A 12412-nucleotide genomic window follows, 5' to 3' on the forward strand; every position below is an offset into this window, starting at 1 on the left:
AGGGAGCCCGACTCGGAGCTCGATCCCAAGACCCGGGGATCATGACCTGAGCTGAAGGCAAACGCTTCACGGACTGAGCCACCAAGTTGCCCCAAATAAGAGTGTATTTAAACTGGAGGGGTTGGTGGTGTTGGTAGCATGACAGGTGAATATACTTTAGATCACTAAACTGTGTGCTTTAAATGGTGAAGGTGAACATTTTCATATTATGGCTATTTTACCACAATTAAATAAAGTAAAATGAAAAAATATGTATCTAAAGAACCCAGCCGGATCCTGGCACAAAGTGGATACTCAGTAAGCTTCCACTGAGTTGGGGAGTGAATGGTGACAAGGAAGGACCAAATGGAGTTGTTTCTCTCAGATACAAATACCTTGGCACAAGTAGGCCAGTCAAGGGGAAGAAATGGCCTTTTTGATCTTGTACAAAACATGCCACCAGGCCCACAGATGGAGGAAGACTGCCAGGCCTTCTGTAAGGCCGGTCCTGACTTCTTGCCTCAAGGTCAAGATGGCCTGATGGGAACGCCTTCCCATTTCTCAGACACCATTCCGGAGTACAGAAACTGAACGGCTTCGTGAAGGATACCTAACTGCAGTTTCTGGAATTCTGTTTCACTTTTCAGAATGAAGACAGGCTTTAGGTGAAGACTAGTGGACAAAGAATAAGGTTTGGTCTGCTCAGGGACTAGTGGACCGAACCTTCGAGGTCAGTACCTTTCTGACAGAGAATTGAAGCTCCGGGATTATTCTAAGTGGAAGACGAAGACCACTCGTCTTTCTTTTTTCCCTTTCCTTTTGTTTTTCTTTTCTGGGGGAGAAATGGGTGAAGAATGAAAGAAGAGTTGCACTTTTTTTTAAAACTCAGGTAGGAGTTATGGGTAACTCCCAAGTACCTGTGCAAATGAATATGATTAACTTGCTACTCCAGAAAAAAATTTTAATCCCAAAGTCATTTATTTTGGCTTTAGAATAGACTAGCATTTGTGTCGGATTTTCTTGCCTAATTACTTTTTGCTTAAGCTTATTTTAAAATTGTTTTAAATTCCTTTAGTGTGACAGCCTAGGGAAATGGGGGGTGGGGAAACGGGCCACAGAGAGGATCTGAACTAGAACCACGCTTTCCTATAGAAAAGCCTCCTCATATGCTGCCAGTGGGAGAGCACAACTGGAATCAGCTTTCTGGAGAACAATTTGGCAAAATATTTTTTAAAGTCTTAAAAATATGCTTACTCTTTGATCCAGTAATTCCACTTCTAGGAATTTGTCCTAAGGAAGTAATCAAGCATGTAGAAATGTAGGAACAAGGCACTCACCACAACATTTGTATCGCAAAAAAATAAAAAAAGAAGAAGAAGAAGAAAGAGTGAAATCAATGGAAAACGTTGAATGCTATGGAATTGATTAAATAAAATATGTCCCTTTCTCCAATGTGTGTTGTACTCATGTCCGATTATAGACTTTTGAAACATTTACCACATCTTTCTAAGTGAAAAAGAGAATAAAATAGTGGGCACAGTTTGAAACCGGGCCTCGGCACAGGGAAGGGTAGGTGAGTAGACGGATGGATGGGGATGGACGCCTGTCTGGAGAGACTCGTTCTGCAGTGTTAACTTTGGTATTGCTGAGCGGTGAAAATGTAGCCGATTCTGTGTTTTTGTGTGTGTTTTTCAGATTTTCTGCTTGAGCATGTATTGCTTTGTAATTAGAAAAACCAATAGTCCTACATTTTAAAAGAATATATGTTTCATATATCAATGATCAAGTTCAGTGTTTCTGTAGATTACCCACAAAGTGGGTAATCTGCATGCGCATAAAGTAGACTGAATGTATTTACTTCAGGGTCACATTCGCACAAGTGAATTATCACCAATCATACTGAATACATGAAATCAGATGTGCCGTAGGTTAAGTTACGTTTCCCAAGAAAAGGAACCACGTTCAGCAAAAATCTGTGACAGTGCCATTAGAGCATCATGTGGGTGTCCTATTTTCCGATCCCAGCACTAGGAGGTAGACGATCCTTTTTTTTTTTTTTTTTAAGATTTTATTTATTTATTTGACAGAGAGAGACAGCGAGAGAGGGAACACAAGCGAGGGGAGTGTGAGAGGGAGAAGCAGGCTTCCCGCTGAGCAGGGAGCCCGATGCGGGGCTCGATCCCAGGACCTTAGGATCATGACCTGAGCCGAAGGCAGACACTCAACGGCTGAGCCACCCAGGCACCCTGGAGACAGACAGGTGTAGAGCTAGGAGTACCACAGTTTTGCCAAGCAAGCTACAGAGACTGGTGGTGGGTTTTCTGTGAATTATGTGTAAAAAATGTTTATTGTCCAGAAAACACTAGAACAATACTGGCAGCATTTACAATCATTCTTAATTGTCTGAAAGCAAACCCCACTTAAATTTTCTACTGTGTCCCCTTCCTTACCTCATTAGCATCATGCAGAGTGCCACATCTCAATGGGGAGCGAGTGAAAGCATAAGGTAAATGACAGACAACCAGAAACCTTTGATGACCCCGAAATAGCCCCTGGCTCACATTTTCAAGAGCTCTGCTTTATATAACCAGCTGCAGGGAAGGTGTGCTCCTCACTGCTTGCAGCCCCAGCTCTGCACACAGGATGGGGTGCTCTTTTATTTGCAGTTCCTAAATTCCGAAGACACCATGTGGCTTCACTGAAGGAAAAACCTTGCGGGTCTGGCTCCCTGTTGTCTCAGGTCAGATGGAAAAGCCTTTTGTGATTAACTCGGCCACGGTGTGTCCTTTGGTATTTGGAACTTCAGTAGGAGTTTTTATTAGTTATCCACATTTTGAATGCTGACTCAAATAAGCTGCCTACAATGGAAAAAGCAGATAAATCTAGACCTTTTGACGCCAAATCGAATCCCCGTTCTTCCCACTGGCTGTGACCTTGAGCAAGTTCACTTAACATGTCGGGTCTCCGTGTCCTCACCGAGTTAGGAGAGTGGCGCCTTCCCATCTCACCTCGAAAGGCTGTTCTTTGTCAGCCTTGAAGCTTTGTGCCAGTGGGGGACAGTTACAGGTCTGTCTAAACACACTGCCTTCTCCCACTTTGTTTCTGACACAGTTTCCTTATGCTGCCCCACCTCCCCAAGAGCCCGTGAAGACTCTAAGAAGCCTGGTCAACATCCGGAAGGACACACTAAGACTCGTAAAGTAAGTTCCCCCTGGGGTGGGGCTCAGGCCTGTTTGAGGTGCAGTGCAGCCCACTCCCCCCAGAGGCTTGGGAAGCAGTTCCTGCCAGACCCAGAGCCTGATCCCCCGGGGCTCGGGGATGTGAACCACCCTGGCACTGACCAGGCAGTCCCCGTCCACGGAGATTAGGTCTTCCTGTATCTAGATTGTTCAGAACTTGGCATCTGTGTTTGTGAAGGACTTTTCCCTTTCCTGGAGGCAGTCCTTATTATCCTTGTTTTATGATTTTTTTTAAAAAAAAGAATTATTGAGGGAAAAAGTGAATTTTGCAGATGCTTCAGCAAGCCTAGGGAAAAATGGGGTATTTGAAGTTGGAATATAAAATCCTTATTTTATTGCTAAAATTTACTCTTCATCTCATGTGTCCCTCCTCCGAGGAGCTCGTAGTGCCCTCGGCTGGTTGGTTCATCATCATCATCAATATTAATTATCACCCACACTTGCCCTCTCTGTGCGATCGCTAAGATAGTGTAATTTTTGCACTGACAGAGAGCATGCCAGTCTGCTAATGCGCCCACTGGTCCCCTGGGAAGACAGATTTGGCAAGGGCAAATCAAGGGTCCCAGAGTTTTCTAAAAGGGCAAGGAAGATGACTCCGAGGCCATTTTATGCCTGTACAGGTCAGTCCTGTTAGCATTAGGAAGTTTATTTCTCTCAGATAATTGTTTTAATATAACAGCTTGATTAAGATATAACACATGCTGTACAGTTCATCCGTTTAAAGTGTAAAATCCCGTGGTTTTTAGTATCTTCAGAGTGGTGCAATCATCACTACCATCGAATTTTAGAACATTTTCATCACCCCCAAAAGAGACCCTGAACTCACTAGTGGTGACTCCACATATCCCCCCGAAACCCTCTTCCAGACCTAAGCAACCACTAATTTACTTGCTGTCTTTCTCTCTTCATTTTTGTATTTCATTTGTCCCTGAAGTTTTGGCTCCTTCCCCAACCATTCCCCCAGCCCTGGAGTCCGCTCTGGGGACCGGGCAGCCGCGGAGGGACGTGCTCTGCCGGGGAGCAGCCTGCAGCTGGGCGCTCGCCTCCCTGGGGCCCTTCGCCCTCCCTGGGGCAGTGCCCGCGGCAGCAGAATGGATCGAGGCTCCTGAGGCCTCCCTCTGCACTTTGTTTCTCTCTCATCACACGAGCCTGTGGCTCAAGGGCCAGGGCTCGGCAGAGTGCAGTGCTGGGCGACGCTGGCAGAACCCCGCCTGGAAGCCGAAGACCAGGTCGCTTCCCAGCTCCGCGAGCACCCAGGACCATGCTCACATAAGTCCCTGAGCTTCAGGTTTTCCATCGTAGAGAGCGACCCCACACTTTACCTTTCACAGCTCTTGCCAGGATTCAACAAGATGATAGGAGGAAAGACACCTGCTATTCGATAACTGCCAGGGTTGCTCTGTTTTTCCGAGATTACGAGACTAGGGTAGATTTTGATTCAGATTTCCAGGTAAAGATGGAGGATTGAACATCTTTTGCTTCCAGTCAGAATTCACTAATAAGAGTATTTTTTAAAAGCATTAATCCAGAAGACCTGTGGGGATTGGAAAGGAGCAACAGCAGTGCAGTTTAAGGACTAGAACAAAGGCAGGTGTTAAATAACTTAGCAGGCCTGGGAGATCAGAATCCTGAGTGAGCAGAAGCAAAAGCTGAGAATCACCCAGTTAAACTGTTACCCCCAAAGGCTTAGGAATTGGCAGTAACCCCTGGACGCCGAGGTGGAAGGCGAAATGAAGCGGATTGGTGGGAAGCCTGCTGAAGAGGCCGTCAGATCCCCTCCTTTATGCCGCACAGCCAGAGCTGCCATCCCCACACCCCGGCGGAAGGCTGGCAGACCATTCTCAATGGAAAAGTTAAAACAGAGACTCTGGACTCAGGGGACCCAGGCACAGCTAAGGTTGAATTCAGTACTAAAAATGGGGGTTAAGTGAATTTAGGTACACTGGATGTCGAACCCTCCAGCCTGCTCGCCTCATACCTTCTGCCCCCAGGCCCTCGTCCAAAGAGAGAAACACTGTCTCTGAGGAAAAAATGATGCAGGAAAAGACAAATGATCAACGATTACTCTGTGGCTAAGCTGGAGTCATGTTCATATAATCAGTAATGCAGACAGGAAGGTGCTGAGCTTCCAGAAGCATGACGTACACACTGAGGGGCAGGCGTACTCATATGGGGCAGCGCAAGGAAAGAGAAAGAAATCCTGGCTCCCATGGAAGGAAGGCCATGGATGATGCCTGAAACTGAAAAGTCAAGAGTCATGCAAGCATGTTCTATAGAAACATGCAGGTAAATGACAAAATGATCAGCTAGAAGAGGCAGAGATCCTCTCTGAAGAGGAGGAAGGGGAAGGGGTGGGGCCTGCTGCTTTTGTGACAAGCCTTGTGGAAACTACGTAAACTATGGGTAGTAACTTCGATTACAGTAAAAACCTAAAAAAAAAAAAGGTCTGGCCAATGCCCAAGTGTTCACCATAGCACTGTGAAGTAGCAGACACCACCGAAATGCCCCCCCGTAGTGGGCATGAGCCGTCATTCAGAATAAAGACGTAGGCCTAAGTCTATGGCCATGGAGAGAAGCTCACAGTGTATTAAGTTTAAAAAAAAAAAAAGATAAATTTAAAAATACTGATTTGCCATCCCCAAAATGCTGAGTCTTTGTGGTTTTCCAGGTGTGCAGAGGAGGTGAAGACCCCTGGAGAAGAGGCCGGCAGAGCTAAAGTCCACTACAACGTGGAGTTCACCTTTGACACTGATGCTCGGGTGGCCATCACTATCTACTATCAGGCCACGGAAGAGTTCCAGAATGGGATTGCCAGGTGAGAACGAGAGACCAAGTGAGCTGTGTCCTTCCCAGATGGGCGGGGTTCTCGCCTTCCACACTCGCCCATGGAAGGAAACCTTTTGCAACCGCCAGGCGAGATCTGGCTCCGGAATTTGGATTTTCTTCCCCAGAGCCCCACCTCTTTAGCTTTTCCCTGCACATTGTGCCACCGTGTGCAGTGGCATGTGGCAGCGGAAACTTTCGTTTCATCAAGATGCTGTTAAACATCAGTTAAGCTACCTTTCTGTGGATGGGTGGGTTCAATGGATAAGTTCAGCAGCGTGACCAAGCAAGAGCAAAGGAAACGGTTTATTAAGGAAATATTTTCTCTCCTTTTCTTTTCTGTACCTGTTGACGTTGAGACCAGACATGGGACAGGGGAAACGGCCCCTCCGTCTGGGCTAGATTCTGACTTTCGCTTTGCTTCCCTCTTTGCTCGACAGCTACATCCCCAAAGACAACAGCCTGCAGTCGGAGACGGTGCATTACAAGCGGGGCGTGTGTCAGCAGTTCTGCCTGCCTTCCCACACCGTGGACCCCTCCGAGTGGGCGGAGGAGGAGGTGAGCTGCCTCTGGACCAGGCGACAGGCTGCCGGGCGGAGGGCAGGTTCCTCACGTGGACCCAGAGGGGCCTAGGGCCTCGTCAGGACTGCGGCCAGCGGTGCCCAGGCTGCCCGGATGCTCAGAGGCCACGCCGTCCTTCAACCCTGTGACTCCTTCATGCCCTAGTGATACACCGAATGCCATTAAGTTCTCTGTTCCAAAGTAGCCCATTCACCTCGGATACTTGGAGAAAGCCGCGCTCAAAGAAAAGAACCTGCAAGTTAGAGGGCTTTATAGCCACGAGGCTTTAGAGACAAACAGTGGCCTTCCATGGAACAGACTTAGGGGGTCACGAGGTTGATGAACCAGAGCAGAGATGAAGTTAATGCTTCTTTTTTTTTGAGATTTTATTTAGTTTTTTGACAGAGAGGGGGAGAGAGAGCACGAGCAAGGGGAGGGGCAGAGGGAGAAGCAGGCTCCTTGCTGAGCAGGGAGCCCGACTCAGGGCTCGATCCCAGGACCCTGGGATCATGACCTGAGCCAAAGGCAGACGCTTAACCGACTGAGCCACACAGGCGCCCGAAGCTAATGCTTCTTGACGACACCTCCCTCCCTAATGGATTACTGTGCCATTTCAACATGTTCCCTTTTCTCTCCCTTTAGCTTGGCTTCGATCTGGACCGAGAGGTTTACCCTTTAGTGGTCCACGCCGTGGTGGATGAAGGAGACGGTAACGGGCACTTTCTTCTTTCACTGTGCGCACTGCTCTTTTTCATGCACGAACAGCACGCCCTCTCCACGGGCATCAGGCAGGCGGTCTTTGTGTCCCCGTGCGCTCCTCAGGCGGACGAGAGCAGCACTGGGTTACAGAATGCGCCCTTTCGCCTCATGGCCTAGAGCATTGGTTTGCCAGTTGCGGGGAATCGGGGAAGGTAGATGGGCATCAAAGTGTGTTGTTGGGCTTTCTTCCTCATCCATGTGCCTTTCTCTTTTCAGAGTATTTTGGCCATTGCCATGTACTGCTGGGCACTTTCGAAAAGGTGAGTAGGGCCTCACTTGTTGTGTTTACCTGGCTTTCGTGTGGGGTCGCGGATAGCCCTGTCTGCCGGCTGCCTGAAGCAGCAGGATGGGTCTGGCTCGGAAGCTGTGGTCGAGCCGAAGGAGCCCCACACTGGGTGCTACCCTGGGGTCTAGTTCCAGCCCTGCTGCCAGCTTGCTGCATGACCTGCAGCTCCCGAGGCCTCCGTTCCCTTTTCTTAAAATGGGAAGGTCAGATTGGATACTTGGAAGGCCCTGCGGGGGTGAGGCGTCTGTAATCGCACGCATGTATAATCGAGAGCAGTAACCAAGAACACCTGGTGCCTTCTTGCCCTCCTTCCAGGTCATAACTGTCCTCTTTCATTCCAGCACACGGATGGGACTTTCTGCGTCAAGCCCCTCAAACAGAAACAAGTGGTAAGTATTTGATGGCCAGGGGTCCTTGGTGTCCCCCACCCTTTTTTCTTTTCATCTCTCTCTCCTTCTCTTTTTTTCTCTTTTGCTAGGCACCCTTCTTTCTCCCCCCCCTTTTTTAATCAAAGAAAAGTAAAAAGGGAGTACTTTTGTGTGTTAGAAACTCCTTGGGTGGCCTGAAAGGAATACTGATCTTGGGTGTCTTTATTGTTCCAGAATTGTTGGTGGTAAGGCGGCCATTATCTGAGCAAGGACTTGAGAAGTGAAAAGACAAGATTTGTCTCTTGACATTAGGCTTAGGGAGAGCTCTTTTTATTCAAAATGCCAGGGTGAGAGACCTTCCAAGCTAAAGGATAAAGTGTTGGGGTCCAATTCAGAGCCAATTAGGGCCCTTGGCTTAATTCATCCCACCACTGCTTTTCTAATATCCCGAGTTTACTGGCCATCTGCCCCTTCCAGAATGACCGGCAAGTGACACGTACATCTGCTCCTAACCCCCGCCGGGTGCCAGCACATTCTTTTCCACTTTTGCCAGAATGGGAGCAGAGACAGAGGGAGTGAGGAGGGGAGAGTGGTTCCAGGGGCATTGGCAGGCCCCCCTGCAGATGGGTGATAGATGTCTGAAATTCTGCACTATTCATTGTTGGGGGTTAAGTGTTCTCCCCTCTTCATGCAGTCAGTAACACCTGAGTATAAATTTGTTGATAATATCCTTTCCAATTTAATGAATCAGTAGGTTGAAACAAGTTTTAAAAGGCAGAGGAGAAAACAGATCCTGAGCCCAAGGTACTGCCTGGGAAGGCCAGGCCTTGGTGAGTTGTCTCATGGGAAGGCCTCATTCTCCAGGACATCTAGGGAGGATGGAAAGGCTAGGGTAGCTCAAGGTAAATGGTTTATCTATTTTCCTATTGGTAGCTTGACATTAGCAAAAGACTCTGTCAAACTGGAGAGTGGGTTATGAGGTCAGCGACTGGCTAGGTCTTAGAGGAGGGGATCAGTGGGACAGAGGTGAAGCAGAGGGAGGAGTGAGCTCACATAGAGAAACAAGGGAAGGGCCTGCTTTGGCACTAACATGGCTCAGGCTAGGGGAAGTGGGCATGGAAGTTGAGGTTTTAAGGAATAGGGCCCAGAGGCTCATTGGCCATGTGGGTGGCAGGTGGCTCATGCAGGTACAGGGCCTCAATCGGCCTCCCTTCAAGGTCCTACTGTCTCTCTGTCTCTCTTCTCATGTTTTCCCTTCCGCTCCACCCCTTGCCTGTTTCTCCTCTCTTTCTTTCTCTGTTCCATTCCTTTATTATTTTTTTCTAAGATTTATTTATTTATGGGGTGCCAGGGTGGCTCAGTGGGTTAAGCATCCGACTCTGGATTTCAGCTCAGGTCATGATCTCAGGGTCGTGGGACTGAACCCCACATTGGGCTCCATGCTCAACAGGGAGTCTGGTGGAGAGTCTCCCTCTCCCTTTCCCTCTACCCCTCCCTGCTTGTACGCTCTCTCTCTCTCTCTAATTAAATAAATTCATCTTTAGAAAAATAAAATCCTTTTTAAAAAAGATTTATTTATTTTAGAGAGAGAGGGTGTGAGGTGGGGAGGGAGAGAGAAACTTCAGCAGACTTTGTGCTCAGCACAGAGCCCCATGCGGAGCTCGGTCTTGCCACCCTGAGATCATGACCTGAGCCAAAACCAAGAGGCGGATGCTTAACTGACTGCGCCACCCAGGCACCTCTGCATTCCTTTATTTTTATGATGCCTACATGTCACTTCTATTACTAGCTAATGCTTTTATTTCGATGCATATCCTTCCACCCTTTTGCTAGTCTGTGCTTTGCTTAACTCTGCTTTCCTGACTGTCTGCAGCAGTGAGCTGCGGCACACGCGTTAGTGTCGCCTTCGTGAACTTTCATGTTCCCTGTTGGGCATAATGGTGGATGAATTAAACATTTGATTTTCTTTTCCCTGGCAAAGAGAAAAACATAAGTAAATAAAAGCATCCTTTGCTTGTCTAGGCCTTTGATTTTTTTCATTGTGAATCAGTAGTCCTTAGTTACCAGAGAAGGTTGAGGGGCGAGTTCCCCCTTCTCTCCGTGGAGCCAGCCTGCTGTTGAACTTTGCTGTTTGCTCTCCAGGTAGATGGGGTCAGCTACCTCCTTCAGGAGATCTATGGAATCGAAAACAAGTACAACACACAAGATTCTAAGGCAAGTTCTATGCAAAATTCTGAATGTACTTTTCCCAGGAGGCAAAGGGAGAAATGCTCTGATAAAGCTAGGATATAAGTATGCAGCGTGCCGAACTCTGAAATTAGTCTGGTCCGAGGAGGGTGTTTGCTTATATCACTTTGGAAATGAAAAGCATCGGCAGGTTTGGATGAGTTCCTCTGCAGAGCTCTGGCCACTCAGTGACCTGGCTACCCCCCAGTGTCCCACATGGCCCCCGCCCTTCCCTGTGTGGTCTCCTAACCTCTCCAGCCCGACAGTCTGAGCCCCTAGGATGGCTAGAGAGAAACAGCTCCGAAAATAAGTGAAACCCAGTAAGCGAACGCACTTGCTGAACTATAAAGTCCAGAGTCAATGTAAGATTTTGTTCTTACTCGTCTCAGCTCTTCAGGCAAGCTGCTTGTAAAGAAAACAGGACACGAAGGTCTTTGTGTCACTGGCTACGTTTCTGTCTCCTGGGACAGGTGGCTGAGGACGAAGTAAGCGATAACAGTGCTGAGTGTGTGGTGTGTCTCTCAGATGTCCGGGACACCTTGATTCTGCCCTGTCGCCACCTTTGCCTGTGTAACACGTGTGCCGACACCCTTCGCTACCAGGCCAACAACTGCCCCATCTGCCGACTGCGTGAGTCCCAGAGCCGTAAGCCGAGACCGGACAGCAGGCTCTGCAAACTGACCGCCGCTGGGAGGGGGCACTGGGGTTTCTGCCCGGGCTCCTGTTCATCCTGACTCCTGCATCAGGGTGGCTGACGACGGCCTGTTTCCTTCTAGCCTTCCGGGCGCTGCTTCAGATCCGGGCCATGAGGAAAAAATTGGGCCCCTTGTCCCCCACCAGCTTTAACCCCATCATCTCGTCCCAGACGTCTGACTCAGAAGAGCATTCGGTGAGTGGGGCTGGGCACCAGGACCACCCGGGAAGCGAGCGTTCTGGTCTCCTTGCTGGCTCTTTGCACCTTTCATCCTTCTTTACCTGACTTTGCAACAAGTAATTAAACCTTGGCACACTGCAGTATTTAGTAAGCTGGCTGAGGTCACGTTGTATTAAAACCAACCAGTATTACAACGGAAAATTGGATACTGATCGTTAAATCCCCCTTTCCTCCCTGGGAACTCGGCGTCCAGTTAATATTTACCGTGCCTGGTCGGCTTGCAGCCTCACCCCAGTCGGGAGCTCCCCCTAAGCAGGAACAAGGGCATGATTGTTTTGCATTTGAATACAATTTCCTAGGTTTATCTGGGGCCTCCAAGGAGGTGACTGTTTTTCTTTATCCCGTTCCATGGCTCCAGCACCTGGGAGCCAAGTGGACGGCATACTTCACTTCCGTGTCACGGTGCAAGTAGCTGGCGCGCGAGCGCAGCCCCAGAGCTGTGTGGTCCTAGCAGAGGCCGTCTCCACATTCACACACGAGTGGAGGAGAGCCACCCTCCAGTACGTGGTATTAGGATAATTAGTTAGCTATTTAGGGAGGAAAAATCAGCTTAGCACTTCAGTCCTTACCAGATTAACAAATGAATTCCAGACAGAGTAACTAGTTAACTATATTAAAGCAAACCAAACATTAAAGACTGAGAATACATTCTAGGTGATTCTTTAGTTGACTTTGAATGGGAGAGGACTCTCTAAGCTTAAAAGCAGAGGAATGCTACAGGAAAGTGTAGATTTTACCGCATAAAAAAATTAAAAGCTCAGATGTGAGAAGATGTGTAAAGGATTACAATTAAAAATCAAACAATGAATCATTTAATGTCTTCACAACATTTCTATCAGAGAGAAGCCTAATATCTTTGCCATGGCTCCTATAAATCAAACAAAATAAACGGACAAAGGATATTTTTTAAAATTCTCAGAAGAGGAAAAAAAATTAAAATTAAAGTAAAAAAAAATAAAATCCTCAGAAGAGGATGCTTAGCTGGTTAAGCATCTTTTTTTTTTTTTTAAGTTAACCACATTAAATATCCACAATATTCAAATTAAAATGAGATACCATTTTTCACCTTTCAGATTCGAAAGCTTTTTAAAAGAGACTCCATGGGGGGCACCTGGGGGGCACAGTCAGTCAAGTGGGGTTAAGCATTTGTTTCAGGTCAAGATCTTACAGTCCTGAGACTGAGCCCCTCATTGAACTCAGTGCTGAGTGAGGAAAGAGTCTGCTTCAGATTCTCTTT

General features: G+C 47.8%; 1 protein-coding gene across 3 annotated transcripts in view; it reads left to right on the forward strand.

The window, feature by feature from the left end:
- Positions 1 to 12412, forward strand: part of RNF157 (ring finger protein 157) — a 72887-nt gene that overhangs the window by 43897 nt on the left and 16578 nt on the right. For all 3 annotated transcript variants that reach the window (XM_040640187.1, XM_040640189.1, XM_040640188.1), the window contains exons 3-11: positions 3091 to 3179; positions 5887 to 6033; positions 6482 to 6599; positions 7245 to 7311; positions 7578 to 7621; positions 7989 to 8036; positions 10158 to 10229; positions 10712 to 10871; positions 11018 to 11130. In XM_040640187.1, coding sequence (XP_040496121.1) covers positions 3091 to 3179; positions 5887 to 6033; positions 6482 to 6599; positions 7245 to 7311; positions 7578 to 7621; positions 7989 to 8036; positions 10158 to 10229; positions 10712 to 10871; positions 11018 to 11130 — 858 coding nt within the window. The remainder of the gene's footprint in view (positions 1 to 3090; positions 3180 to 5886; positions 6034 to 6481; positions 6600 to 7244; positions 7312 to 7577; positions 7622 to 7988; positions 8037 to 10157; positions 10230 to 10711; positions 10872 to 11017; positions 11131 to 12412) is intronic.

This window comes from Ursus maritimus, unplaced genomic scaffold (genome assembly GCF_017311325.1).
Source record: "Ursus maritimus isolate PB19 unplaced genomic scaffold, ASM1731132v1 scaffold_24, whole genome shotgun sequence".
Taxonomy (NCBI): Eukaryota; Metazoa; Chordata; class Mammalia; order Carnivora; family Ursidae; genus Ursus; species Ursus maritimus.